We start from the raw sequence: 26,092 nt of genomic DNA on the forward strand, positions 1-26,092 counted from the left end.
CGAATGGAGGTGCCTTTTTCATTAGGCTGAAGTAAGGCGCCTTTTCCATTACGCCCCTGATGCATTGTGCCGCTAATTTCCATTAAGCCCTTTCCATTAAGCCTAGCATTGCAGCACCAGGTATATCCTGATTAGATATATCTATTTAACCAAAAGAAGGGACACATACATAATTACTAACACAGCATGTTACCCTCAGAACTCAGAAACACTACCAACAGCTGCTTAGCAAATATGGGCTGTGTGTAATATGATTAATAACATGTACAAGCCATTTACTAAAATATCATATTTTAATTAATGTACTTATTCATTGCACAAGTATCAAAAAACATTAAAAAACACATATACACCACATAAAAGTATACAATGTTAAAAGTAGTTTTTCCACCACTCAGAATCAAGTTCACAAATGCTTGAGGTGCAGATCAGCTGATTGGAGGAACATCACAGGCACGCTGTCCTTTTATTAGAGGCTAGGTGTTGGATCCCTACTTACCCATTAAGTGGAAATTGACCTTTTGAAACTGAACTTGACCTGAAGATTGGGGGTCCTAGGTCCTGCTAGAATTATACAGATGGCTTGTATCAAGAACCATGGATGGGGCGAATTCTAACAAGTGATCCGCATTGGTTCTGGTTATGGTTGGGTTTCATGAAAGAAATAGCAATCTTCCTCAAGAGTGAGACAACCGGTTTCTATGACCAAGTTATAGGAACCGAGACCACAGAGGAAAGAATAGAGAAGCCTACAGAAAGCACAAGAAACATTTCTGCCCCTGAAGAATGTCCAGTTATTGACAACAACAAGGACAGAAACTTATATAAGTTGGGCTATTTTGTACGCAGTAGGAAGCAAGAGAAATTAAGTCGCTACTGCGGAGTGTCTCAAGCATTTGTGAACTTGATTCTGAGTGGTGGAAAAACTACTTTTAACATTGTATACTTTTATGTGGTGTATATGTGTTTTTTAATGTTTTTTGATACTTGTGCAATGAATAAGTAAATGAATTAAAATATGACATTTTAGTAAATGGCTTGTACATGTTATTAATCATATTACACACAGCCCATATTTGCTAAGCGACTGTTGGTAGTGTTTCTGAGTTCTGAGGGTAACATGTTGTGTTAGTAATTATGTATGTGTCCCTTCTTTTGGTTAAATAGATATATTACATCCTCACTTGGTAGGAGGGATTATCACCACAGTGTGGGGCAACCCCTGAATGAAATAACATATCCTGATTAGATACATCCTCTTGCTACTCCTTGCCTACCACCACCTATGATCACTCCTCCCCCAAGGCCCAATAACTGAAAACCAAACTGCTGAAAGTATAATTGACAACAAGTATGAGAGGAGGAAATGCCAGAATACAAAATAGAGGATGCCTTTTCCATCAAGCCAATAGAAGGGTCCTTTTTCATTAAGACGATGGAAGGCACCTTTTCCATTTAGCCTAAGGAAGGCGCCATTTCCATTAAGCCGATGAAAGCGCCTTTTCCATTAAGCTCAATGAAGGTGCTTTTTCCATTAAGCCGAAGGTAGGTGCCATTTCCATTAAGCCGAAGGAAGGCGCCTTTTCCATTAAGCTGATAGAAGGAACCTTTTCCATTAAGCCGAAGAAAGGAGCCCTTTCCATTAAGGAGAAGGAAGGTGCTTTTTCCTTTAAGCCGATAGACGGGGCCTTTTCCACTAAGCCGAAGGAACGTGCCTTTTTCATTAAGTCGGTAGATAGTGCCTTTTCCAATAAGCCGAAGGAAAGTGCTTTTTACATTAAGCTGATAGAGGATGCCTTTTCCATCAGGCAGAACAAAGGTGCCTTTTCCATTTAGCTGAAGAAAGTGCCTTTGTCCATTAAGCCAAAGGAAGGTGATTTTTCCATTAAGCCGAAACGAAGGTGCCTTTTCCATTAAGCCAAAGGAAGGTGCCTTTTCCACTAAGCCGAAGGAACATGCCTTTTTCATTAAGTCGGTAGATAGTGCCTTTTCCAATAAGCTGAAGGAAAGTGCTTTTTAAATTAAGCCAAAGGAAGGTAACTTTTTTACTAAACCAAAGGAAGGTGCCTTTTCCATTAAGCCGAAGGAAGGTGCCTTTTCCATTAAGCCGAAGGAAGGCCTCTTTTCCATGAAGCCGAAGGAAGGCGCCTTTTCCATTAAGCCGAAGGAAGGCGCCTTTTTAATTAAGCCGAAAGAAGGCGCCTTTTCCAGTAAGCCGAAGGAAGGTGCCTCTTCCGTTAAGCCGAAGGAAGGCACCTTTTCCATTAAGCCGAAGGAAGGCGCCTTTTCCATTAAGCCGAAGGAAGGCACCTTTTTCACTAAACCGACTGAAGGTGTCGTTTCCATTAAGCCGAAGGAAGGCGCCTTTTCCGTTAAGCAGAAGGAAGGCGCTTTTTTCATTAAGCCGAAGGAAGGTGCCATTAAGCCGAAGGAAGACGCCTTTTCCATTGAGCAAAATCTTCGTCATTGAATATTGGAATTGTGCAGCTGAAAGAACACATCAGATTATTAGTCCAGCATGAACTGGGCTTGTTTTCTGAAACATAGTGCACCTACGAAACATAGTTCACCTACCTCACAGTTGTTGCTTTGTTTGTATGCAAATCTACAAAGAAACCATCAATTTCTTGACTTTGGAGGTTTTGCATTAACACTTGTGTACGAGCGCAATATACATAAAATATTTCATTTCATTTTTTGCATTCCAAAGGGACTTTTTGTGCTGCAATATCCGGGGTTGCACGAATTGTTGCTACTGAAACTACACACCAGCTTTTGTGGCCTGTCCATGTTTGCTAAATAATTCTGTGTGATGCTTTCTGGCATTTCTAGCTTTACACATTGCATGCTGGGACTTGCAGTTTCATTGACACCATTTAATATATGGGCCTTCAAGTCTGAATGTCTGAAGGCAGGACTTGCAGTTTCATTGACACCATTTAATATATGGGCCTTCAAGTCTGAATGTCTGAAGGCATCACACATGCCATGGGGCCACCAGGCACCATCCCAAAATATACACAATCTGAGAATTCCTGCTTATGTCTAAGAAAACCTGAAACTATCTAAGATGTGTACACACTTTCAATTCCTTTTCTTTTGTTTACTATTTTGTTTTGCATTCCCTTTTCTTTGCTTTCCAGCAGCCACCCGATCCATGTGTCTCTTCCATGTTTTCAATATTCCTTTCTCATCGATCTTTTTTTTTTTGTTTAAACGTTTTTATTTGAAACAACAGATATACAAGGCATATAATAAATGCAGGAAATTATTTAAGGTATAGAACTTGTACACAGAGTATGCATTAGAGAATCGAAACATCTGGTGAGTGTAAGCCGAGTATTGCATGAAGGAATTTAGAACTTTTGAATAAGGGGGTGAGTATCACGAACAACAGAAAGACATACAAGACAAAACAAACCGAGAGCACAGGACATGTACAAGGGGGAGAGGAGGATGAGGGGGTAGGGGCGATGCAGAATCATACATGAAATAGTTATGCTCATAGAATATTAATTGGAATTCATATTAGATAGGAAACAGAGAAAGGACTGCCATTTCAATTGATGTTTACGTGGTAGACCCATAGAGGAGGCATTGCAACTTTCCATCCGGTGGATATTACAAATAGAGTTCCAGCATATTTTGTAATTAATACTGTCTACATTTCTCCAGTTGGCAGTGACAGTTTGGATTGCAATCAGCATACAAAGATCAAACAAATAACAGGTATTCTTATTAATAGTGTCACGTAGAAAGGACCTACCAAAGACAAGCAATTCAATCCAACAATCTTGTGCAAGGTTCAAGATACATTTGGTAGCATTCCATACAGAGTTCCAAAACGGTTTGACATGCTGGCATTCTATGAACATATGTTTAAAGGAGCCCTGAGAATGTAGGCAACGCCAACATCTGTCATTGAGTGCTATTTTACATTTGAAATCATCCGTCTTTTCAATGTGACCAAACAATGTAACGTGATTAATGCTATCTAAATACATCTTTCATATGTGTGCGGTGTGTTTGTGCAGCAGGTTGCTTTGTAGGGGGATGGAAACGCATGAGAGGGCAGAGGAGAGCATCGATGATACTGCTTTGTGATGCCGATGGAGCTTCCAAATAGGGAGGGTTCCCTGACTCTATGCAGCGACCACAAACCTATGCAATGTGGAAATACTATTCTACATGCACGCTTTGCTTCTGCCACTCCTTGTTTCTCATTCTTGCATATTCAATGTTGTAAAACATGGACATTCTGTGCTAACTTACCATAATGAACTCAGCGTAAATGTCCTCACCTGGCACAATGACATTTTACGCTGTTGTGGCAACTGGGCAGGAGAGAATCTGGCCATTTTATGCTAAGTGGACATGTTGGTATCTGGCCCTGCAGTTGGTATTGGTGTATTAACTTGTCAAAGTTGTGTCTGTCGCCGCTGTTCCAACTAGGCATAATAGAGTATGTCACTGGGGTACTATATAGGCATGACAGCTTCTGAACTTACTGTGCTAAATGGGCATAATGGAACCAACACTTTTGTTTTTAATTAAGCAAAATGTAACCTGGGTCCATCATGCCAATGGGCATATCCTTAGCAGGGGTGTTCCTACCTGAGCATTAGATGCCAATGGTGCTAGTACCAGGGCTTTATGATAAGACATTTTCAACAAATTCATAAGATTAAGATGATAAGGTCAATGGAGATGAAGTGGCCAAGCCAATTTCACCTTTATTTACAATGTATGCATCATGTGGCTTTCATGTCGGCTTAGGAAGGTGGACATGGCCGGTAACGGCCTGCCAAGCCGAGCTCAGCTCGGACTGTGGGCTGCTTACCGACCATGTCCGCCCTCCTGAGTGGGCATAAAAAGGCATTCACACCCTGGGGTTCATCGGGGGTGCAAATGGCATTCATTATTTTTCCTCTGGAGATTTGCGCGGCTTACGCAGCCAATCTCCCGATGGAAAAAGCAAACAAAAAAAATAGAAAAAAAATGTCCTCTGATAACATGAAAAAGGGACTAAGTCAATTTTCCATGTTCATGGCAGTGGCTGGGAGACAGGAGGAGTGCATTTGTGGTCCCGGGGGTAAGTGGGGATGGAGGGGGGTGGGAATGGTGATCAGGGAATTTTAGTGGGAGTGGGGTGTGGAGGCAACAGAGAGAGTCTCTCTGTTGCCTCCCCACATTAACAAAACAAAGAAATGGCGCCACCCGGGGAAGGGCCTCGAGTGGCTGGGACAGCAAGTAGAGAATGTCTATTCATGCTACTGTTCCAGCCACCTGATTGGCTGAGCGCCCTTCCCCAGGTGCAAATGGCTATTCAAATATGCGCAAGATATTCTAAATTGCTTTTCATGACAAAACCTGGATATGGAGTCGGTACCTGGATGATGCCTGTACTATACTATAGCCAAAACTATTTGATTTGTCAATGCTTGTTTTGTTCTGATGTCATGGTTGCTGCCCCCTTTAACACATCAATCATGAGCCATTTGTGTGCATTCTTCTGTCAGGTCCTTGAGCCCTAACATATATCGATTCTCAACCTTCCTGCAATCAGGGTAACTCCATCTTCCAAAAGCACCAGTCCAGGTGCATGAGGGTAAAACAGTGGGCCTCATTACGAGCTTGCCGGTCCGGATACAACGGTACCGGTAAGCTTACCAGTACTGTTGTAGCCGGACCCGGCAACTTCCGAGTTGTGCTCGCGGGTGCCTTTCATTCCGCCAGGTCTGAGCTCAGCATTTCGGATGCACAGGCCCTATGGGGCTCAAATGGGAATGGGGAAGAATTTGTTCCGGCACCCAGGAATGGCCAAATACCGGGTCCGGCAAGGCCGTAATGACCCGGTAATTGCCCATTTTTGGGCGCCGGAATAAATGCAACTACGGCGGCAGCCATTCCTGTTTTACAGGCACGGCTACCACCAGGGTTGTAATGAGGCCCTATGTTTGGCTGGTTTGAGGAGAAAACTGGTTTTAGGTTACTGAACGCTAAAATCACAAGACTATAGTGACATCGGGACACATCCAGATATCCTTCAGTTTCTCCAAATCTAAAAGGGCTGGGGAGAAACAGTTGCATGCCAGGCATATCTGACCGTGCTAGCCTTTTCGACACCCGGTGATATCAAGACATCTCCCAGTGGGCCAGACAGCCCTTGACCGGCATGTGACAAGGATTCCATCTCGTTTTATCGACATTAATTCCTTCAAAGTAATTTACTTTGAAGGAATTATGCCAAACAAACTCATCACATTTTTTTATAAAATGTGGGGGTTTCCCCCCAATTTCCCACTTTCCCTATACTAGTCCCCCTAACCCAAGTCCCTCGCTACCCCTTTCAGCCCCAACTCCCTATATTATTTGGTGTGTTTTCTCAGCATAATTCCTTCAAAGTAAATTACTTCGAAGGAAGGCCTGTCGGCAAAACGACAGTATACTTGGACAAGATCCTTGCCACTCCCCAGGAGGTGTTGGGGCCAATGCACACCTCATAGTGTGTAGGTGGATCCAGTTTATGTTGATCTGAGGAGCCTGGGGATAGACCAAGCTTTTCTGGGGCAAGGTGAAGTAGGACCTATCCAGGATCTGGGTCTGGCGTGTCGGTTCAGTGTTTCTATGTCTTGCCTGCCAACACATTCTAGGTATTAAATTCCCTACTTGCACTGATCCATACTCATGTTGATCTGAGGAGCCTGGGGATAGACCAAGCTTTTCTGGGGCAAGGTGAAGTAGGACCTATCCAGGATCTGGGTCTGGCGTGTCGGTTCGGTGTTTCTATGTCTTGCCTGCCAACACATTCTAGGTATTAAATTCCCTACTTGCACTGATCCATACTTCTCTCTGTTGATTTTGCAGGATGCCGCTGTCCCCCGGGCCTGTACATGCAGGAAAGAGGATGTGCCAACATCAGCCAGTGCCTCTGCTACCAGAACCAGGAGTGGAGGCTCCCCGGGGAGACCTTTGACAGGGACAACTGCAGTCGCTGGTGAGTGCCTTGGCTCCAGTGGGAGGTGCGGGATGCCAATCAATAGGAAGCAGAATGCACTTCCGGTTCTAGATGCGTGCCTACCTTATCCCAGAGGCTTTACCTTTCATGGGCTGTGACTGGCAACGAGCCAGACACATTTCAGCCCAGACTCTGCCCCAAAGCCCTGAGTACAGCAGGGGGAGGTTGAGTGCAGAAGGAGCAGTAAAACCGGGGACAGCTGTTACACTATGCACATCCCTGTTGAGGCCTCATCTAAAGTACTGTGTCCCACTGTTGAGGCCTCATCTAAAGTACTGTGTCCCACAGGCTTCCATATGATAATGTCGCCGTATAAAAGTCAGCAGGTAGGTGACTTTTTGTTCCTGCCCCCTAAAATTCTTTCCCCAAATATTCTAGGAGGGGTATGATTATATATTATTACCTCCAATCCTAGAATATGTTAAGTGTTTGTCTGGGGGGTGCATTTTTAGGCAAATGTCGCCACCTGGTGCCATTTGCACAGCAACATTATCACTAGATAGCATCCCACTGTGGAGGCCTCATCTAAAGAAATATGTCCCACTGTGGAGGCCTCATCTAAAGAAATATGTCCCACTCTGGAGGCCTCATCTAAAGGATTCTGTCCCACTGTGGAGGCCTCATCTAAAGAAATATGTCCCACTGTGGAGGCCTCATCTAAAGAAATATGTCCCACTGTGGAGGCCTCATCTAAAGAAATACGTCCCACTCTGGAGGCCTCATCTAAAGGATTCTGTCCCACTGTGGAGGCCTCATCTAAAGAAATATGTCCCACTGTGGAGGCCTCATCTAAAGAAATATGTCCCACTCTGGAGGCCTCATCTAAAGAAATATGTCCCACTCTGGAGGCCTCATCTAAAGGATTCTGTCCCACTGTGGAGGCCTCATCTAAAGAAATATGTCCCACTGTGGAGGCCTCATCTAAAGAAATATGTCCCACTGTGGAGGCCTCATCTAAAGAATTCTGTCCCACTGTGGAGGCCTCATCTAAAGGATTCTGTCCCACTGTGGAGGCCTCATCTAAAGAAATATGTCCCACTGTGGAGGCCTCATCTAAAGAAATATGTCCCACTCTGGAGGCCTCATCTAAAGAAATATGTCCCACTCTGGAGGCCTCATCTAAAGGATTCTGTCCCACTGTAGAGGCCTCATCTAAAGAAATATGTCCCACTGTGGAGGCCTCATCTAAAGAAATATGTCCCACTGTGGAGGCCTCATCTAAAGAAATATGTCCCACTCTGGAGGCCTCATCTAAAGAAATATGTCCCACTCTGGAGGCCTCATCTAAAGGATTCTGTCCCACTGTGGAGGCCTCATCTAAAGAAATATGTCCCACTGTGGAGGCCTCATCTAAAGAATTCTGTCCCACTGTGGAGGCCTCACTGCAGAGTGATAAAGACTAACAGATGGCCCAGGTGTGGCAAATGCACATGGGACGTCATTTGAGCTATGTGTCCTATGAGAAGAGGCTGAAGGAGTTCAAAACAAATGTGTGTGCATCGGGGGAAGGATGGATGGTGCATATGATATATTCACTTAAATTGACATGGGTTGTAACTCGATACCAGCAGGTGCTCTTTTCAGCAGCATAGTACCCCTAGAACTAGACATCACAAAATAACAACGGGGGAGTCTGTGAAGTGCTATAGAAAGTATGTATAGAATCAGGGAGCAGGGAACGCATACAACACCCCACAGCAGAAATGGTTGAGGCTTTGCACATTGAAGCGATGCGGTCTGCTAAAAAAAACAGAGGTGCAATAGCCCAGAGAAAGCAAGTGCAAACCTGGAGACCATGTTGGGTCTGTGTATGAAGAGTAGACGGGAAATTGGCAGACTGGATGAGCCTGGTACACCCGGGATAAGTAGAACGGACAGAGCAGGGGTATAGCTGGAGACTATGCAGGCTCTGAGTGTCCACAGCGGGCTGGATGTATGCAGACTGGAGCAAACTAGACATAGATGGGTGCATTGGTACTCTGAGAGCAAATGGTAAAGCTGAAGACCTTGCAGGATCTGTGTGTCAGAAATGTTATGGTATCTTAATGGGCGATTGCAATGGGTCTGGCGGTCGTTATTTGTCCATGTTACTCAGGCGTTCTTGCTCTCCCTCCTTCCCGACTGGTTGGGAATTGCACAGCGGGCCCACACACGTGACGCATTAAAGAGACCATGGTCCTATCCCAGGCCATCCTCCCCCCTTCTTTCATAGAGTCATGTATGACAGGTGATAACTTCTATTTGAACCTTTTACAGCCTGTGTGCTAATGGAAAAGTGACCTGTGATGAGACGTCGTGTCCTGTGAACTGTGGTTGGTCAGCCTGGTCACCGTGGACCCCCTGCGACCGGAGCTGCGGGACAGGCCTGCAGGAGAGATTTAGGTACGGAGCTACGACACACAATGCGGAAAAACTAAAGTGAATCATAATGCAGTGGTACATTAAGTCCAGTCCCACCTTTTCTGGCCCATGTGATGTACCGCCCCATGGAGAGCAGAAATCTTAGGAAAAGAAGCATTGACAAACTCAAGAGTGTGGGCTTCTGGGTAGGCATGAGAGAGGGATTCGCCAGGCACTGGCATAATGGTACTACTACCTGGCCATTAGTAGGCAACAGCTGGAAAATGGTGTGAGTAGTACCTGGGCATAGGATAGCTGTGTACGACCATTGCCTGTCTAATACCTGTACACAAACCAAAACTGTTGACTTTGTCAATGCTTGTTTATGTGCAATGAGCAGTTTAAAAAAAAGTTCGATTCACTTGTAGGGGTGTTTATTTTTTTTGCGTTGTCCCTAGCGATAAAATGGGTTGTTTTGCCTGTACCTCATATGAAATTTAAACAAGCTATAAAGCTTTCTTTTGCATTTGCATCTGAACGTTTTGCTATGTACATGTAGCATAATGAGCAGTGGATGGCGGTGGGGGCATTCGCTTTGTGTTACGATGGTGGTGGCTCAGTTATGGTTGCTTTAGGGTAAAGGTTTTGCTTTAATTGCTGCACTCCTTCAAACACGTTTTTCCACTGAATCTCATAGGTTTTTCTTCGGACAACTCCATCATAATGCTGCGTTATCATCAATAATGCAGTACTCACCGGGACATCATATATGCAGTACCCACCAAGCAGTGGTCGAAGTGGGTGGGAGCGTTTAGGAGCGATGTTCTGTTCCTATGCTTTTATTTTAAAAAAGCAACTGTTCCGGAAAGGTTTACTTTTAAAGTAAAAGTCGAGGAAGAAGTGTTAACTTGCCCTTCAGTGCACTGCACTGAACATTTCCCCTAAACAGAAGGTCTGTTTGTTTGGGGTTTTGTATTGTGTGTGGGAGGGGGCTTGGCAGGAGTGGGGGCAGGCCAGCAGGGAATATAGTGCCACTACTATTTTCCGTGGACTTGGACCACTGCCACCAGGCACTTGCCCTGCCCAGCAGATACTTTGCCTGGAGCATGTCAGGCATACGTCAGGCCCAGGACAACTTTCACCCCATTGCAGGTCCATGGCCTCTTAGGCTGGTGCGTGGTCCTCGGCCATTTCCCTGACACCAAGCCATTTTAAGTGGTTGTTGTCTATTTATTTATTTATTTTGCATTTATTTGCAACGGACATAACCCGTAGCTATCTATGCGCTAGTTTCATTGAATTTTGTGGAAGTGCAGGTTATTTATAACCCGCTCGTTTTTTGTTTTTTTTGTTTTTTTTCAAGTGCGGATCTGGGATTTGAACCTGTAGTTACTCAGCGTGGTCTTGCTTCCAAGAGCCGCGCTTTGCCACAAAGCTATGGCCTGCCGCCACGCCCAGTAGGTAATTCATAACCATTGTGAGTCTCTGGTCCTGGCCTGCAATCATGACCATTGGCCACTTTATGTATGGCATTGTTAAAGCCACCCAATGTGGCCACTGGGCTAGACTCAGTGGCTCGGCCTGCCACCCATTTTAGCCCTATTGTGGGTCTTTAGGGCAGTGGCCACTTTACCTGGGGCAGGCCCAACCAAGCCACGCAAAGTAGTCATTGGGCATTGCAGCCTCCCCCAGTCCTGAATTCACACCATGGCTGTGGGACAATGACCATGGCCTTTGCTGGTGGCCAATTTGACTGGGCATGGCCTTTCACCAGGCCCACTAAGCCAACCAAAGTGGCCACTTGGCCTGGGCTGTGAGCAGGTCCAGTGGCCAGTTTAACCCACTGCGGGTCTGTGGTCCATGGACCATCCATGGCCTGCTGCTATTGACAGAGACCACTTTGTCCAGGGCATGGTCGAAGTTACCCAGAGAGGCCACTACACCTGGTTAAGACCATGTCCAGTGCCCACGCTACCCCCATTGAAGGTCAGTGGGTCACTAGCTAAGGTCTTCAATCACAGACAGTGGGCACTTTTCCTCAGGTTTTATCAAGTCGCCAAAGTAGAACATTGGTCAAGGCCTGCAGCCTGCCCCAGGGTCACTTTCCACAAATTAAGGCCCATGAGCCACAGACGATGGCACGTGACCTAGTTCAGTGGTTACTTTGCCTGGGGCATGACATTCAACCATGCCCACAGACCTTTTAAAGTGACACAAAGATGTTTCGAGCACAGTCATCATAAATTCCCTTAAAGAAAGTTTTGCAATGGGCCCATCAGGTGTGTGTGGTGAATAAGAAGTACATGTTTTAGCCTTCAGTGGGATATGTCCTCACATGGAAGCTTTCCACTAGAGTGTGCTTCGTCACCCAATTGCCAGAGACGGGGACACTATTCCAGCCCTAAAGGTGCTTCAGAGGAACAGGTCTGTTGGGGAACGTCCCAAATGATAGGTCACAGATGGCTCAAAAAATGCTCCAACTCTCTGAGACTTCCTTACCTCATGATAGTAGATATTAATTAGTTACCCCTGTTGTCTAAGTTCTTACTTGAGCTACAAGTGAAGACCTGAAGGCAGAATGCCTTCTTTATCTAAACTCCCTCTGGGACCTCCTTAAACTGTCCCTACTCTATCCAAATAGTAGTCTTCTAGGGGTGCCTGGAATTGTGCTTTACAGAGACTCAACCCCACTCAATCTATTTGCTATGACGCCCATGTTTTCCTTTCCCTAACTCTACCTCCCACTGCTCTCCTGCTTCAACTCCACCAATCTCTATTCTCTTCCTTCTCCTCCTCTGTCCCTTTGATGTCTCTCGCTCCTTCTAGGCCTTGCCTCCACCCTTTGAGGTTACTACCTTCACCATGACATAACTTCCCTACTATCCACTCTACTGCTGCCTCCTCCACATCACTACTCCCCCTTCTCGGCTCGTCTACTCCCACTCTTCACCAAACTACTACTCCTTCCTCCTCCTCCTCACCAATCGTACCACTCCTTCCAAACTACTACTCGGACACCCTTCTTTCACTTACACATTCACTTCCCATACAGACCCTGCACTTTGTTTCTTTACCTCACTCGTTACTCTCTCATGCACACGCACAAAGCAGTACCCTTGCACTCACAAACCAATACCTCACCTTCTCCAGACATCATGTCCGCTCCACACTGTGTTTCCCCTTTCTTCCTGCTGCTGGTCTATTTGTTTCCCACCTCCTCCTCTGACTTCACATGAACAGCACACACCTTCCTGCTTCTTATCACCCTCTTTGTGCTTCCCCTCCTCCTGCCATTGGCCGACTATCCATGACCTATCTTGTTCTGCCTTCCCTAACCTTGATGTGTTACAATCAGATGCTGCAGAATGGTGATGAAGTACCGGATAGTCCACCGTCCAAGTTCCTATTAGTGGGGCCCGGCCTAGGTTCCCCTGCAGTAGGAGCAGTCTATGTCAGGCTCTGCACACCTGTGTTTGGTCTTTGGTGGTCTAGGGCTTTGGCTGCAGCTCCATAGTATTTGTGGTTGTTTCTGGGGAGCGTAGAGTGGTTGGCCTCACCGCCACATAGGTGCATTTCCATCCCGCCACCTCTCTCTCTCTCTCTTCCCACTTGCTCTCTGTTTCAAGCGTCATACTGTGGTTGATGGGAGTCACTGTAGGGTTGCTCTCACTTGGTTGAGTTTCGGTCTCTGACTTCACCATGCGGACAGTGTGCAGTGTGTGGTGCCGCATGAAAGCGTTTTCTCTGTTGGTTCTTACTGCTTCACAGGCCTGGTATGTTGTTCCTAGAAAAAACACAGACACTGGCCAGCATCTTGCTTAAGAGTTATGGTGTGAGACAAAGGTGTACTGCCCATAAGCAAATTGGCACAAGTGCGGGAGGGCGGGTCAGGACATGGGACCCTCTCAACTGCCACCATCCTCCTCAGTGGTAAGATTGTCTCTGGGAGGCCTCCCACTCCAGGCTGAGACGGGTCCCCATCCCCTCTTGACAAGGCCACAATACTGGCCTTGTCACATATATATGCAATGTTCCCTCTCCATGCAGCTATTTTACCTAAGTAAAGCTGGTGTATTTCTCTTTCCTAAAGGGCCCCTGCTCTTGCGAACCCAGTAATGGGCAAAATCAAACTACACAAGCACATCCAGCAATCTCCTGCTTTTCTCTGTGTGAAAACTCCTGTAAAAGTTAAGGTCCACTTTAAAACATGTAGCCTTCAGAGAAAGTGGGAAACAAACGCACTTTGAAGCTCTGAAAAATATCAAATGCACCACAAAATGAGAGAACAGAAATATAATTTTGGAATATCAGTGCTCTGAGCAGGGATATATGGAGGGAGCTGCATCAAAAATAATAATGTTAACAGAAACCGTAGTGCATTGTAAGAATGTAGCCGCTTGACGCAGCACCTTGCACGGTAAAATGAAACTGATATCTGCTTTTTCAAAGTTGCAATGAGCTGCAGAAGAACAGTGGGGGCGCAAGGTCAGAGAAGGGTCAGGGCCTCTCAGTGGTGGCACTCCTCATTATATACAAGTGTGTTGTTCACTCAAAAACAGTACCCTTCTATGTTGTATGCGATTTCGACAGTGAAAACATCCATTTGGTTTCAGCCAGCAGAATGCTGTATGGAATTCAGTTAATAAAACGGTTTTAATAAGAAATAGGCACATTATATAATCTCACATAAATAGTTCAATATTTAGAACATTGTTTTTACCAGGCAGTTTATCATTTTCAGCATAAATCATATTGTTCACAATAGTGAATACGAACAACTCAGATTATGAAATAATGCTCTCACTTGCTAATTTACATTTTTCATGATATCTATTTAGGAGTTTTGAGTCATGACATTGCTATTTCACCAGGCAATATAATTATTTTGAAGAGGGAGACCCAAACGTGGTCGATGTTACAACCATCCCACTCTCAGCCCGGCGACAAAGAAATGAGAGGTGTGCATCGCTTCTGGGCCCTTCCTCCCTGTGACTGATGTATCGCAGGTGTGAGATTGCGCTACTTACTCCGAAAACCATTCCGACCATACCCGGATGAGAGTATGGAAGATATACAGCTGTCATCAATTGAACAAGTCGACTGACTGAAAACTCGAAGAACGCTGATGACGTCACGACTGACATCATCATATAGATTTGTTAGACATGAAGCACACAGGCATCCCTTCACAAAGCTACACAAACACTTCAGTTTATAGCTGATAGACACAAAGCAAATGCTTATGAATCACATAGTTAGAGGACTCACACACGTATACCTTTTGCTGCATGGAAATTTATAGACGCCTACGAATATATATGAACAGCTTGCCAATGCTTAATTGCAACTAACATGGATAGCCATGCGAATAAAGATGGAAGCCATAGGTACACTTGAGTGAAAGGGGAAAGCAAGACGAACTTCAATAGATTCCTATGAATACATATGAACAGCTTGCCAATGCTTAATTGCAACTAACATGGATAGCCATGCGAATAAAGATGGAAGCCATAGGTACACTTGAGTGAATGGGGAAAGCAAGACGAACTTCAATAGATTCCTATGAATACATATGAACAGCTTGCCAATGCTTAATTGCAACTAACATGGATGGCCATGCGAATAAAGATGGAAGCCATTGGTACATTGGAGTGAATGGGGAAAGCAAGACGAACTTCAGAACACAGGGAAAAGTCTGACAGACTGATCCTGCTGAAGCATGCAGACAAAGCTTCCAGCGCAAACAATGTGCGCAGCCTCACCAAGGATAAGTAGGAAAGGATCGCTTTCTAGTCAGCAGAGGAGATTGGGCACCTCTGAGGAATACAAGCCAAAAATCATCGTAATTACAAGAAAGAGAGCTCCATTTTGTGGTCCCTACACCCGTGACCTGAATCTACGAGACAGAACCTTTTCATTCGTGGCAGACAGAAAAAGCTGTTCCCATTGAAAAAAAGGTAGACGGATACAATAGTTATACAGGTATAAAGCTGAATGTTCTGTTTCAGGGCCTAGGAGATCAGAGATGGTAACTTATTGGGAGCATGCAGCACCTTCGGGGACATTCCCACTACCTGGAATAGCTGTACTTGGCCTGGTAACTGTGCACAGCTCCAAGGCTGAGAAGACCCTTTCTGTCCAATCCCTTAACATCTTCCACACTAAGCATACACGGTGTTGCACCGGCCCACCATCCTTATACTAACCTTTACCTTTGCATGTGTAACACATAGAGGCGGTCTCAAGAGGACCCACCAGATATGTCTTAACCAGTGATCATACTAATCCCTTATAGATTACATATGTAGTTCACCTCACTAACCAATTCCCTACCCTGTTAGGTTTTTGGGATGTAATGTTGTTCTTGAGATGTCACTAATTAACAAAATAGGATGACAGGCGCCTGGAGAGCGAGAGCACTTGGAGAAGATTGCATTGTTCTGGTTGCGATCCCTATCATTTTAATTGCTAATAAAGACAGTGAACTTGTCAAATGGCTGGGTCTTCCGTTCTTGGGACAGGGGATTTCCTGGGCCGGTTCCTCTAGCATCTAAATGGGGAGACTGATAATAGTTCCCCAGCCACTATGTTACAATTTCCTTTTAACATATACACATATCCTATGATATAAACAATTTAGCATGAGATATATAGGCTTCATTATGTCCTATAATCTTTAATCTTTTGGTTTTTGTAACTGAACTATGTTTTGGAAATGCTAAATAATGTTCTCAACTGTTCCTCCTCATGTAGGACTATAACTTTGTTTTCCAATCATACCACAATAGTCGCCTTTCGCAGAATTTTGCTTTATATTTATACATTCATCTGTGCGGTGGTCAAACACTAACCCGTACCTAACATTGTAAATATCAATGATTTTCAAAACGTAGCTCTACGAGTTGAAATACAACCACATTTGCTGGTTAATATGATACATTCTTTGGGCCTTATCTTTTAGTACTGCAAGGGTCAAAGGTTGCAATGGGCACTTCCATAATATGAGTCCCTCGCCCTAGTACAAATGGGCTCTTAAAGGACGATAACAACATGAAACACAACTCAACATTTCTCATGTTCATATTTGAAGGTGTGCAATTTGCCTTGCTGAAATGCGGCCATGTTAGTTTTTCGCTGCTTGTCGGCACTGGGCATATTGGACGTATTCAAATTCCCCCTTAATGGATGGCCGCGATTATGTTCCACCCTGAATCAGAAGTAAGCTCAGATGTAACCAGTAACGCCACTTTTTAACAAACTAGTTATGTTGGAAGTGTTTCTGTTTAGCATAGAGCACCCTCTTGCAGAAAAACCCTTTCACTTTGTGTTAAAAAAACAAAAAAACAAAAAAAAAAAACACTAGAGCGTACATCTTCACAGACTGCATTTTGCCTCAAAGCCTTAAACTGTAAGACAATTGTCTTGTGCTACATAATTTTTGGTTTTGGCTATTTACCAATAAGCTAAAACTATTGCATTGGAGTACAGCTAGGAGGGAGATGACATGTGAAGCACGACACATAGCATGTGGGTGTTTTTTTTTTGGCTGCAGAACTCCTCCCCATGCTAGTCCCTATGGCCATTTCCACCCAGGACCTGCCCCTCCCCATCTTAAAAACATCCTCCTGGGATCTGATAGCCGGTCCAATAGCACAGCGAGTAGAGCGCTGGCTTTGACATCTGTGCAGAGCCTGCTGGCGCAGGTGTGAATCCCGGCAGGGCCAAACTATTCCGATGTTAATACATGAGCACCACACACCGTGGGTAATAATAAGCAGCGCTCAGATACCCGAGGGTTCGTAGCGCTATATAAATGCAAAATTATTATTATCTCTTTGAGCTAGCTCTATCAAGCAGGAACATCAACATTGGGCCTGCCAGGGTTATTTCTAAACAGTCTGCTGAAAGTGAATCGCTCAAGTGCAGCTGTAAATGTCTACTAGTGCAATAACTATGCCTTACCCAAATGTGCTTCAGCTGCTTGATTTATATCTCTTCTTTGTGCTGAATCCCTGTTAAAAAAAGGTATTGACAAAACAATCCGTTATGCTCTTGTGCATCCACTGACACCATAAGTCCAGGTAAGTTCAGGCGCTTTAAAAGACTATCTTGTAGTATAAGCGCCATATGAATGTCCAATAAATAAATAAATAAATAATTCACATCGTTTTCCAGTGTCATTGTCTGCCCAGGATGTATAGTAACTTTATAGAAGTACCTCCTATGCCCACACAAAAGCCACACGGTATGCAGGAGAGCTACAAGTACCTACTTTTCTTGTTTAATTTTCTTTGAAACTTGGTTGCTGATTTGCTGCCTGGATCTGTACAAATGAAACAAGTCTCGGAGTAGCGAGATACGAAAGAGAGGACACCAGCCAAGGGTGGACTGCCATATAGGGATCTCTGGAGATGTCCCAGTCGGCCTCTGCACGCCTGGCCTATTGTGTGTGTTAACCTATTTTATTTCCAAATGTTCTCATAGGAAAAGAGTTGGGCTTGCTGACAATGTGCACTATGGGGCCACTTTGAAAATGATTTCCCGAGCCTCTTTTGGTTCTCAGTCCACCCCTGAGTGTCTCCTGCGCGGAAGGTGCATTTTACCTCCATTTGGTCCTTGCCTTGTGTGGTGACAGCACTTATGTGAACTCTGCCGCTCAGTTTTGATATGTGTCCCAGGCCTAACCGTTGTTGTACATGCCGCCTAAAATGACGCCACGTTTCTCGCTGTGATTTCCCCTCTCTGCCAGAGTGCCGCATGCCTATTTGCTAAATGACACATTTCTATGTTTTAATATCATTGCAAGAATGTCCTTCACGGTTTAAAGGAGGACCCTTTTAAATCATGCAAAAAAAGTACCAGTTCTCTCGAAAGAACATGGCATGATAACCCGTTCTGTGGTTTTTACCCACTGTGAGAGTCCGCAGCCATCGCTTTTAGCTCACTATACTTTTCACAAAGGAGGAATATCCATTTGCATATCAGTCTTTGTCCCACCCACAAGCGCAGTCCAGCACCGAAATGCCAGGCAACCCTCCTTTGTACAAGAGTACCAACAGCAACCTCATACCCGTGTTTCAGCCTTGTTGGGCCTCATCAGTGAGGTGGAGCTGTGCCTTTCTGAGCACATTGAGCAAGGGGTCCACGTCTGGGTTCCCCCAGGTAACTTTGGGTGACCAACCTCAAGTTCCTTACAAAAATGCAAAAAAGGTAGCAGGCACCCCTCTCTCGAAAGAACATGGCATGATAACCTGTTCTGTGGTTTTTACCCACTGTGAGAGTCCGCAGCCATCGCTTTTAGCTCACTATACTTTTCACAAAGGAGGAATATTAATTTGCATATCAGTCTTTGTCCCGCCCACAAGGGCAGTCCAGCACTGAAATGCCAGGCAAACCACCTCCATGTTTCAGCCTTGATTTTGATTTTGATTTTAGTTATTTCTTGTGCGCACCAAGCAGACTAAACTGCATTCGGGCGCAGATGTTAACTATAATTCAACCTTTAACGGTAAGACGCTGTTCGCGCCCCTACCTCTTTGGTTCACTTAAATAGAAAGGTTTTAAGTTCCTTTCTAAAACCTTCTAGCGATGGGCATGACCGTATGGCAGTTGGTAACTGGTTCCATAACTTTGGCCCAAACACAGAGAACCTCCTGTCCCCCTTCAAGGCCTTATTGGGCCTCGTCGGTGAGGTGGAGCTGTGCCTCTCTGAGCACAGTGAGCAAGGGGTCCACATGGTCATGGTTGCTGCCATCATAACACGTGCTGAAAACGGACCATATTTCAAACTTTCTTTGCTGTAATCTGCGCACATTTTCTAATTTGGCAATTGCTTGCATCTTCCACAACCTGTTTAAAATGCCTTTAATTAAAGACTGCATTAAAAAAGTTACAATTGAGCAGTCGACACAACTAGAATGCATTTAACATGCTGCGTTTCAATACCCGTCTAGCAGCTCTCTTGGTAATGACATAGGTTTGTTTTCAAAGAATCCCGCAGTGTGTCGAATTGCGTTAGTGAGAGAGTTCCCAAATTTGTTTGACTTTTGTCTTTTTAACTAACAACTTATTTCAGTGTTCTATCAAAATTGGACAGTGGTGACCAGCATGCAACACAGCCTTCTAAGGTGTCCAGGGATAAAGTCGCCTGGGTAATGGCCCCTGGGGGGGGCTACATTTCCCAAAAAAAGAACCCTCAGTAAAATCAAACACTTTCCCCAAATATTCTAGGATTGGATTTTATATTATAAAATGACACTCCCAACAGAATATTTGGGGAAGTATTTTAAGGGTCAGGAAAAAAAAGTCCCCCACATGGTGACTTTTTCCAGGTGACATTGTCACATGGCACCCCTTATGAAATGCTTTAAAAATAGCATCTGGAATACTTGAAACACATGTTCCTGTGACGCCAATGATTTTTCTACTAGGCCTACTTCCAGAAATGCCACATTCCGGGGGGACGGGGTGAGGGGAACATGGATTTGGTGCCGACTGGAGTGGCCACCTCACTTTCGGCGCTCTGGTGGCTTTCTTTGATATGATATGAAATGGCATTTATAACGCGCCTGTACACAAGTATTTCTAGGTGCAACAAGGAAAGGAGGGGGAAACATAGGGAGGACAAAAACAACAATCTTACTAGGCCCTGTGTCATTCAGTTCGGGAAGTGTGGGGAAGTGGAAGGGGAGAAGTCCCGGGGGTAGAAGTGCAGGTAACCTCAAAAGTGCAGCCAGCGTGTGGCACAAAGAACAGAGACAAGGGACTGTAGGGTTGCAGATACAGAGCACAAGTGCTAAGGGAGACAAGAGGCAGTGCTAAGTGTAACTGGACTTGCAGGAGCCTGGGCCCAAGTTCAGAGGGTAGCTAGGAGACCAGTGCATGGAGCAGTCTGGACATCAGCAGGGGAGGGGGACAGGAAGAGAGAAAGCAGAACAAATAGGAAGGTCTTGAGTTGCTTCCGGAACCGGAGGTGGTTCTGCTCAAGTTTGAGAGAGGCGGGGAGGCTGTTCCAGAGGGAGGCTCTAGCCGAAGATAAAGATCTGCACTCAACTCTCTATTCGGAAAAGCAACTGACCTTCAGAGAGTTGGAAGTGGATGAGCAGAGAACTCGAGAGGGGAGATGTTTAGGAAGAGAGGGTTGAAAGTAGTCCGGTCCCAGGCCCCAGAAAGCCTTGCGGACGATCCAGAGGGTCTTGAACTTGATCCTTGCCGCTACTGGGAGCCAATGAAGAGATTTCACAGTTGGAGAGACACGATCCCTGGGCTTGAGGTCAAGGACAAGTCTTGCAGTCCTCTTCTGGATAGGTTGTAAAGGTCAGATGGGGAAGAGGCAGGAAGATTGAGAAATAGGCTCTTGCAGTAGTCCAGCCTAGAGAGGACCAGAGCTCTGGAGACAGTAATTTTCTGGGGGAAAGTGAGGAAAGGAAGAATACCTCTGAGTAGGTGCAGCTGATAGTTTGACTTCTTAGAGATGTCAGAGATGTGAGGCGAGAAGGAGAGGGAGGAGTTGAAGATGACCTCAACGTTCTTAGCCTCAAAGGTAGGAGCTGGAAGAGGGCCCAGAGTGGGCAGCCAGAGAGAGAGAGAGAGAGAGGAAAAGAGGGAACTGGTGTTCCAATGAGGAGGATCTCAGTATTACTGTCATTAAGGCAGATATCATTGGTGACACACCATTCCTGAATCGTGGTCAGACAATCTGGAATCTGGAATGAGAGAAGGAGAAGAAGTGGCTGACGGGAGCCGAAAGGAACGCTGGGTGTCAACCGCATAACACTGAAAGTTGGAGCAGAAGGAAGTGATGCGGTGGGCAAGAGGTGCCAGGTATAGGTCATCATTTCATCATTATACACCCTTGCAACGCCAAATTAACTTTTGGCAGTGTTTCTTTTACTTGCCGTTGGTCTCCCTGGTGGTCCGTGGTGCATCTCCTGAGGGCTGTTCCTGCCCTTTTTGACACATCTGGATCCGTGCATGTAACGGGCCTATGTCCGCGAGGCCCCTTGACTCATACAGCCGGCGTCTCCTGTCAGCTGCCCAGATACTGCAGCGCGAGAAGTGTGCTATACGCTGGTTACTGTTTTTCTTCACAACACTGGCCAAATATATAAACAAGAAGATATTTACTTCTCTTTTAAGAGATTTAATGTTCTGACCATTTTTCTGAACGGTGTGTGCCTGCTCACAGACGACTTTTCTGAAGGAAATTATCTATTACTGAGCAAAAAAATGTGTTTAAGAATTGCCACTAAATAAGTACTTCATACTTCTAACTATAAAACTTCAAAGTACTATTTCAAGAACAATTAACAAAATTGCATTATTGGAAGTACTACCATACGGCTGTATCTGTGGATAAACAACATACTCAATATAACAATATAACATACTACAAAGATCTCTTGCTGGTTTTAAGAGAATAGGCCATATTACTACCACACCCTTATATCTGCACAGCTTGTCCATTATGTCATCCAAGAAAGGACAACCCAAAGAAATATCTTTGCCTTCACCTACTACCCTCAAAAGGCAGAAAAGTGACCCTCCAAAACTAAAAGAAGACATTTTAGACCCTGTCATGCAAACTATTTTGTCCGGGAGAAGGGCTCTGAAGCCATTTATGGAAGATACAAATGCTAAATTGCAGCAGCTTGACAATAAGTGGTCTATTTTTGAGTCTCGAATAAATGAGGAGGAAAGGCATTTTAGCAATGCTGAAGATATTACTAGTAGAGTAGTAACACTGGAAATCACTGTTAAATCTCTATAAAAACAAGCAGAGAATCTCGAAAACAGAAATAAGAAAAATAAGTTGCACATTGTTGGCCTTCCGGAAGGAATAGAAAAAGACAACACTACATGCTTTATTACCTCAGCTCCTCGACTTGCCAGCATCAATACATCTCAATATCCAAATGGCCCATCGAGTTGGACCAGCCAATTCAGTCTGAATCTCTACAGGCTTACCTAGAACTTTCATCTTTGCCCTTTTGCATTATACTCATGTAACTGTCATATTGGATAAAGTGAAGCCAATAAAACAGCTGTCTTGAGAGGGCAAGAAAATATTTATGTCCCAGGATGTCTCTAACGCAACGGCGGCCAGAAGAAAATAACTACTTACCTTTAGACCCGCCCTGAGACAGCTAAATGCAAAATATGGCATAATTTATGCAGCTTTCCTCAAAGTCACCCTTAATGTGCATACCTCAACCTTCTAGAATACAGCGGATATAAGACACTTTATTCAATATCACAAAAGGGATGATATGGACACTTCAAGACCACCCACTTGAAAAGGACTACAACATCTAACGGGTTCATGCATTGAATCTCTAACCTCCCACTGGAGTAGGGCAGGGATGCGCCTTGTTTCATTTGGCTCTCCATCCCTTTCTCAGTGTATATCTAACATGAATTGCTGTGGCTATTTCCTGTTAGCCACATTCCTATCTACAGTTCTTTGTCCTGTTTTGTTGCTACAGAAATCCATGTTTACCATGTTTGTCTACCCACTTCCCTTATGATTCGCTCATTTAATGTTTGCAGCCCTTGTGCAGAACTTTATATATGTGCTTCACGGGTGTATTTCTCAACTGCTCTTTCAAATATGCTATTAAAACCCTTATTATAAAATAAATAATTATTCACTTCTCAAGCTCTCCGTTGTTTATGTTAAACTTATCTTAATTTATGCCACTTAATATAACCTCTTGGAATGTTGAAGGACTGCATAATCCTGTGAAGAGACAAAAAGTATTATCTCAATTTAACAGAACAAAACCATTGATTGCATGCATACAAGAAACACATCTCTCAAACGAGGAATCAGCTAAACTCAGATGTCACTGGGTGGGTCAGGTGTTTTCAAGTGCAGCAAATGGTAAAACAAATGGTATCATCAGACATATTAACAAGATGTTTAACTGCAAAGTGATAGCAAATTAATCTGATGATTTAGATAGATGGTTACTACTTAAGATCTTAGTGGAATCCACTGAGTACATGGTTTTGAATATTTACGGTTCCACATTTTCAGACCCTTCTTTCTGGTGACAACTGAGAAACCAGATTATTCAATGGAACCCTCAAAATGTAATTGTTTACAGGGATTGTAATGAGATTATGGACCCTTTCCTAGACAGATAATCCAGTGTACGCTACAAGAACACCAAATCATGTGCACAATTTCTTAATTGCGTATCAGAGTTAGTTCTTACTGATGCGCGGTGTATAACTCATCCTGCTGATTCAGTTAACTTTCTTCTCCAATCCTCAGAAACATATCTCGAGATTAGACTACATATTAATTGCCAAATCTATGGTCTATCTTCTTTTTGCTGCCCAAATAGAATGCATAACAATTTCAGATCATGCCCCAGTATATATCCAACTTGCAACTCAACAGAACACCCAAAACTCCAATAGATAGAGATTTAATGCTACCCTTTTGAGTGACACATCGTTTACACCCTTCATTACACAAATGAAAGTCAGGACACATCCATTATTAACAATTGGGACTGTTATAAAGCTGTTCGTAGAGGCTAAATCATAACCTTTGTTGCTAATCAAAAGAAAAAACTAAAGCAAGAATCATATAATATTTGCATACAACTCAAATCCCTTGAATCTCAATATGCACATACTAACTCCCCTTCCACTCTTAAGGATATTCTAAAGCTAAGCTTGCAATTCAATAAAATTGTCTCACAGTACTCATGCGCTAACCTGATGAAATATAACACAAAGTTTTACCAATTTTCTAATAAGTCTAGTAAATCCCTTGCATCATATTTTAAACTTAAAAAAGAAAAATCTAAGGTTGTAGTCATAAAGGATCACAGAGGCAACAGGAAAGTTTCAGACAAAGACATTTCCCAAGTCTTCTCTCAATTGTATTCTAACTTATATACCTCTGAAGCCCTCCGAATAATATTCATATCCAAGAATTTCTTCATCACATCCCTCATACTACATACCCCAAAGCAGATCTTCATGTGCCTATTTCTCTGACTGAAATACACCAGGCCATTAAAGACCTTAAAAAAGGCAAAGACCCTGGCCAGATGGCTTCCCTATTGACTTTTTTGCCCACTTTTGTAACCTATTAGTAGCTAAACTTAATGAACTCTTTACCAATTTCATTACGGAAAACAAAGCATAGGGATCCTTCTTGGAGGCAATGTTAATTGTTTTTACCAAGCCTAATAAAGATCTTGAAGTGCCCCAAAGTTATCATCCAATTTCCCTTATCAATAAAGATTGTAAAACATTCAGAAAGATTTTACCTAACAAACTTATTCCCTTCTTACCTAGCTTACTTAATCATGACCAGGTTGGATATGTTAAGGGCAGGCTATCTTCTTTCAATATCAGGTATTTTATTGATGTCTTAGATATAATACACAACCCCAAAAATCCCCATGCAGTGGTAGCTCTGCATGCGGAAAAAGCATTTGACAGAGTAAAATGGGACTATATGTTTGAAGCCTTTAAGTGCCATGGTATAGGTACCCTGTTTCTCTCTATGATTAGAGTTTTATATTCCAATCCTAAGACTGCTGTCATTGTTAATGGACAATTGTCCCTCTAATTCCCCTTGTTTAGAGGTACATGTCAGGGTTGGCCCTTTCCCCAATTATTTTTATTTTAGCTTTAGAACCTTTCTTAGAAGCAATAAGACAGAATGACAATATTTTTGGAATTCAATGTGGGCATATTTATGTCAAAACTGCTACATATGTAGTTGATATACTACTGCGCTTAAAATATTCTGATTCTAGTGTATAACACCTATTTGATATTATCTCAAAGTTCTCACTAGCTTCCGGCTACAAGACCGACAAATCAGAAATTCTACCCCTCACTATACATTGTACTAAAGATCACACTAAAACTTTAGGTATGAAATGGTGTCCCAAAGGGTTAAACTACTTGGGCATTCATGTATATGCATTCAGTAAAGATATCTTTAAACAAAATTCTGAAGCCCTAATAACAAGAATTAAAGATTTAACAACCTCTTGGTCCCCCTGTATCTCTCCTGGTGGGGCCATTTGGAATCTATTAAAATCATGATTTCCCCCATTGTTCTTTATCTTCTTTATATGTTGCGGACTCCTTTCCCCCCCCCTCCTTTTTTAAATTCATATATTCCTGCTTAGCTAAATTCTTAAGGGGAAAAAAGAGACAGAGAATTTCTCTCAGCAAATTTAAAAAATGCTTGTGCATATGGTGGAGTAGGATTTCCAGATTTCAAAAAATACCATATGGTTTTTATTCCCATGCAGATGCAGCTATGGTTTACCCATGTAGAATCAAGTAATGTACCCAATTGGGTATTCTTAGAGAGAGCTATGGTTTCCCCTATAACCGTGGCTGATTTTTACCTCTTCAAGGGGAAATACAAATTCACAAAATACACTTGTATTCACCAATCTGCCTATTTCCTTAGATTGGATATGTTCCCCTCTATCGCAAAATCCTCTTTGTTCACCTCTCCATATATTTGGTTAAATCCTTTAATACAAATTAATGGAAAACCTATTTGTTGGAAACCATGGCTCTCTAGATACATTAAGTTTATCAATCAATTTTTTCCACAAGGTGCTCCAATCACTTTTAATGAATTTCCCTCTCATTTTCATATTCCTGTCCCTTTTATTCAGCAATACTTGAATATTACCTATGCAATTGTGGAAAACAATGAGGTTTTAATGAGTAACTCCAACA

General features: G+C 43.6%; 1 protein-coding gene across 1 annotated transcript in view; it reads left to right on the top strand.

Moving 5' to 3' along the window:
- LOC138567897 (SCO-spondin-like) overlaps positions 1–26,092 on the top strand; it is a 1,036,222-nt gene that overhangs the window by 508,085 nt on the left and 502,045 nt on the right. The window contains exons 57-58 of the mRNA XM_069646396.1: positions 6,868–6,997; positions 9,275–9,400. Coding sequence (XP_069502497.1) covers positions 6,868–6,997; positions 9,275–9,400 — 256 coding nt within the window. The remainder of the gene's footprint in view (positions 1–6,867; positions 6,998–9,274; positions 9,401–26,092) is intronic.

Source organism: Ambystoma mexicanum, chromosome 2p (genome assembly GCF_040938575.1).
Source record: "Ambystoma mexicanum isolate Mex_15411 chromosome 2p, UKY_AmexF1_1, whole genome shotgun sequence".
Lineage (NCBI taxonomy): Eukaryota > Metazoa > Chordata > Amphibia > Caudata > Ambystomatidae > Ambystoma > Ambystoma mexicanum.